Here is a 5,678-nt window from a genome sequence, read left to right on the forward strand (position 1 = left end):
TACTTTAAGGTAAATCTCTTCAAAGACGCATTCAATTCCAGTAATGAGACCATATTTAAACAATGTGTTAATATTTTGAATTTGTCAAATATTAGGATTGTTTAGGCGCCATTGACGGAACTCATGTTCGAGTCCGAGTCCCAAGAGCTGATGCTCCAAGGTTTCGAGGAAGAAAAGACTGGCCAACACAAAATGTCTTCGCGGCATGTGACTTTGATATGAAGTTCACGTATGTATTGGTTGGCTGGGAGGGAACAACATCCGATTCAAGGATATTGAAAGATGCTCTCTCTAGAAATGATTCTTTAGTCATACCTGAAGGCTAGTCAATAATTTGTTTCTTTTGACATGCAACATATACAAGTCATAACCGATGTGTGCAAAATAATGTAGGAAAATATTATCTCGGGGATGTTGGATTTATGGTTAAAAGATCAATTTTGACCCCCTACAGAGGTGTCAGATATCATCTTAAAGAGTACAGTCGAAGAGGACCACAAAATCCCCGATAATTGTTCAATCATCGTCACTCATCACTCAGAAATGTTATAGAAAGAACCTTCGGGTTGTTAAAAAACGTTTCCCAATTATAGCCAGTGAAATCGAACCACATTACTGTCTTGAAACAATGACACATATTATGTTGGCATGTTGCATCCTACACAACTTTCTGCGATCTGTCAATCATGATGCAAGCTTGCTTGATGAGGTAGATAGAGAGTTGGCTGAAGAACATCAAGATGGTGGCAGCACACATCAATGTGAGGATGATTATCGACTTAGATGTAATTTAAGGGATGAAATAGCTCATCGAATGTGGAATGATTATGAGAACAATTAAGTTGATGTACTAATGTATGTTACTGAAATGCAAATATGAATGACTAATGTCTGTTATATAGTAATGGTTAGGTAATGTGTGAACTTAATTTTATGGTTTAAATGTTATGTTTTAGTTTCCTTTGCTTCCAATAGGTACTAAATGAACAGGGGTAAAGGACTTGTTGTCTCTGTGGGCCGACGTGAATTCACTAAATGGACAGAGGAGATGGACAACCGACTCCTGAATGCCATGTTAGATGAAGCTCGACGCGGTAACAGAGTGGATGGTAGTTGGACAACCCAAGCATACAATAACATGCTAAGCAATCTCCATGAAGCAGGGTTTGTGAACCTTAACAAAAACAAAGTTAAGAATAGACAAAAAGTATTGAAGGAAAAGTGGCGTGAGGTGTATGACTTATTTTGTTCACTTAGTGGATTTGCGTGGAACAACATATCAAAGGTAGGGATGGCAACGGGGCGGGGCGGGGACGGGTTTCGCTATCCCATACCCATCCCCGCATAAAAAATTCATCCCCATCCCCATACCCAAATCCAACGGGTATCAAACTTTTTTCCCATCCCCATCCCCACCGGGTAACGGGTATAATCTCGTACCCATACCCGTACCCGTGTTCTAACTACTTCAATATTAATTTTTATAAAAGAAAAAAAATTACAGTAAAGAAAACATAATATTATGAAATATTCAATATTAGGAGGATTTTCTTCGATGCCAAATACCTTAAAATAAATTATAATTGTTTACATTTTATATTAGAATACCAAATAAAATTTCATGTGAACCAAAACATTTATTAAATTTGCAAACTACAACATTGATGAACTTAGTTGATAAAATTAAAAAATATTTCAAAAAAATATAAAAGGAAAACAAATATTCAAATTAAAATATATTTTAAATGTTTGTTTACTTCAATTTTTTAAATTCTAATGAATCTATTTTTTATACACTAATAAAAGTTATAATATATCACTTGATCAAAATGACACGAAGAACAAATAATAAACATAATAATAAAAGGAAAACAAATATTCAAATTAAAATATATTTTAAATGTTTGTTTACTTCAATTTTTTAAATTATAATGAATCTCTTTTTTATACACTAATAAAAGTTATAATACAGCACTTGATCAAAATGACACAAAGAACAAATAATAAACATAATAATAAAATTTTGACATAGATTTTGTATCTTTTGAACTTCAATATATGTTGGATAGTGACAAAAAAATATTCATAGCAATTACATTAAATTTTTATATTGTAGTAAATAAAAGTTATTTATACAATTAAAGTGAAAAAAATTACAGTATGATTAATAGTGAGTTATAAAATAACAAATAATTAGATAAAATATATCGAAATATTATTATACATGATGAAAATAAACAATAAATAAAAATATTAAAAAACTAACAAATGCGTGTTTTAGAAATAATTTGAGAGATTATCGAAAGAAATCGTACAAAGGAAATCAAATGTATAATTAAGGTATGATAAAATGAAAAATACCTTCGAGAACTAATTATTAAATTATGTTTGAAGTGGTTAAAATTAAATAGAAATATCATTAGTGACCAAAAAATTTGTCATTAAATTACAAATAAATTAGTAATTAAATTGGTCACTAAATCAAGTACCGATTCGATCATTGAATCGGTCACTAATTTAGTCATTGATTCAGACAATAAATCAACTACTACCACCAATGACGAAAAATAGTGACTGATATGGGTTACTGACTAAATCAGTCACCATTTCATGTTTTTCTTGTAGTGAATTATCATATGCTATTCCTAAATATCATTATATATATATATATATATATATATATATATATATATAATTTTAACCACTTCAAACAGAATTTAAAGTGAAAAAATTATATTATAATTAATAATAAGTTATAAAATAAAAAATAATTAGATAGAATATATCAAAATATTATTCTACATGATGAAAATAAAAACAATAAATAAAAATATTAAAAAACTAACAAATGTGTGTTTTAGAAATAATTTGAGAGACTATCGAAAAAAAACAAATCAAATGTATAACTAAGGTATAATAAGACGAAAAATATCTTAGAGAATTAAGAAAACTTTTCAAATATCAACATATATACTTAATGGTTGAAAAATAACGAAAATTATTTTAATGAAACAAAAGAGTTCTTCAAATTAAACAAAAATTAATAATAATAATAAGTAAATAATTTTTTTTATATTACCCTAAATTGAGAGTATAAACATTCTCATGTGAAAGGAAAATTTATAATAAATAAAAATATTAAAAAATAATATAAATATTCAAATGTGAGGCATAATTTTTTTTTTAATTAACATACATCATTTTAACATAATTACATAAAGGTTATGATAAGATAAAAAATATATTGGAGATGAGAATGAGTTTCATGACAAATGAAATAATTAAAAGAAATAAAAAATAGAAAAAAAAAATATATATATATATATATATGTATATATATAGGGGTTATTTGATTAATTGTGAATATTTTAATAATTTAAACGAGAATGGAGATATGGCGGGGACGGGTATTATGGCGGGTATATGTACATCCCCATACGCATCCTCATACCCAACTGAAAAAGTCGGGGATTCCCCATACCCATACCCATACCCAGTCAATGCGGGGATTCCCCGTCAAAACGGGGACGGGTTCGGGCAATACCCACGGGGACGAGTTTATTTGCCATCTCTAATCAAAGGTCTTTGAGGCTGAAAATGAAGTGTGGGCAGAGTTGTTGCAGGTAATGTCAAACGTTATCAATATAAATTTTTACTCTCAAAAGACGAATATGATTTTAACCGTTTTATGTATCAATATATTTACATTTTCAGTCAAAGCCGCACGTAGCGAAGTGGCAAACTACCCCTATAAGGCATTACGACCTCATGGAGGAATTATGGTCATCAGATCGTGCAACTGGTGAGAGGGTGAGAACTGCTTCACAAGCTAGTCAGATTCGCCAACAAAGGCGTTTAAAAGTTGACTTGAATGATGAAATAGAGTACACACCTGAGCCTCCAGGCTATGAACCACGCGAGAATGCTTACCCATCCTCACCACCATCCATGGATGAGTATAGCCCAAGCCCTACCCAAAGTGTTCCTTCTGTACCATCTGGTGGAACCACATCATCTCGGGGATCTAAAAGAAAAGCACCCATGATTGACATTGTTGATTCTCAATTCGACAAGCTCACAACCAAGCTGGATGGATTCATGGAGGTTATGGGTGCCAGAAACTCACACTTTGAGAAGATGTCAAACATTGCCGAGAGACAAGTCATTGCCATTGAGAAACGTAATGACATTCTAAACGAGCAAGTTGGGATGATGAAGCGGAGCTCGACTTTCCAATATACAGAAAGTGATATTTGGGAAATGCTTGCAGGGATGAATATCCAAGAGGAAAGCCTTATGGAACAATGCTATGATTACCTCTACTCAAATCCGACTCATACGAAGCGACTTATGGGAATGCCACAACATCTAAGATTGAATAAGTTATATAGTATGATGGTTGGTCGTAGTGGATAGGGTTTGTAGAAATTGTGCTTTACGTGTGTATGTTTTATATGACTTAGTACTTTGTTGATTTGCGTGGTTTTAATTATCATCTTATTGTAATGTTAAGATGTTATGTTCCCTCTATTATAAAGTGTTGTATGAACTAAACTTCTCACTTTCATAATGTTGAGGTTGACACACATATTTATCTTGACCATTAGTAATTTGGGAATGTCATTTCTGTGCCTAATGATTTTCATTTTTTTGATACAAGTGTGCTTTCTCATGGCTTCATCATCATCAAAGTATAGACCTAAAGTTCGTAAGGATAAATCAATAGCGATGGAAGAGGAAGCACCCCTACAAAAAAGGCCAACCGTGGAAGACGTACTAGATCAAAAACGATACTTCAACACTGTCAAACAAATGGAAAATTATGGGAATCATTTTTACCATAGAAGAATAATAGAGCCAAAGATTATGAACTTGGAGTCATTTATGGATTCTGGGCTTTACTTCCATCAACATCTTTTGTTCCAAGGCCTTTCAAATTACGTCACATTATCGTATTCGTACTTTCCGGAACTAATGGTGTTCTACACAAATCTACATATCTCCGGTAATGGTTATTTGATGAGTGAGGTGAACAAGAAGAAAATTAAACTGAAACCATCTGACTAGTTTCAAATATGTGGTCTGAAATATCAAGGTCGAAAGTTATCATTACTAGAGGTGCCACCTGACCTGAACTATAATCGGGACATGGCTTTAGGCTCCATGGTAAGACCAGGTGTCCGTTTTAAAGCAGTGAAGACGGTTGGTGTCCTACAGATAAATGATAGACTATTACAGTATGTTATAGTGTACTTTTTGACACCAAGGATGACTAATATCTCACATGTTTTACAAGACGACATTTTCATGATATGGGCTTTAAAGAATGACATCTTAATTAATTGGCCACATGTCATCATGCAAAACATGCTTAAGTGCAAGAGTACTGAGACAAGTCTTCCATATGGAATTTTGATAACTACAATCATGCAATATGTTGGAGTGGATCTTTCGGTTGATACAACGACGACTGTATCTTTAAGACACCAATTTTCAGTGCAGAATTTGAGGAAGATGAATATAGTTCACGTAAACGGTGAATGGCAACAACTTCGTGGCCGTTCTGTTGATGCACCACAACGAAGAGAAGAAAGTCCCATGGATGAAGACAATGATGACGGAGATAACGACCGTGAAGAAAATATGGTGGAACCTCCAAACCCAATAGCAGAACAACT

General features: G+C 32.6%; 1 protein-coding gene across 1 annotated transcript; it reads left to right on the forward strand.

Moving 5' to 3' along the window:
* Positions 1-628: 628 nt before the first annotated feature.
* LOC146884095 (uncharacterized) lies at positions 629-4,474 on the forward strand. Its single transcript, XM_085665340.1, has 4 exons — positions 629-642; positions 1,201-1,285; positions 3,582-3,623; positions 3,715-4,474. The coding sequence occupies exons 1-4, from the start codon at positions 629-631 to the stop codon at positions 4,414-4,416; spliced, it is 843 nt and encodes a 280-aa protein (XP_085521466.1). The 3' UTR covers positions 4,417-4,474.
* The last annotated feature ends 1,204 nt before the right edge of the window (positions 4,475-5,678 follow it).

Source organism: Vigna unguiculata, chromosome 8 (genome assembly GCF_037176805.1).
Source record: "Vigna unguiculata cultivar grain cowpea cultivar isolate G323 ecotype 2 chromosome 8, ASM3717680v1, whole genome shotgun sequence".
NCBI classification, from domain to species: domain Eukaryota; kingdom Viridiplantae; phylum Streptophyta; class Magnoliopsida; order Fabales; family Fabaceae; genus Vigna; species Vigna unguiculata.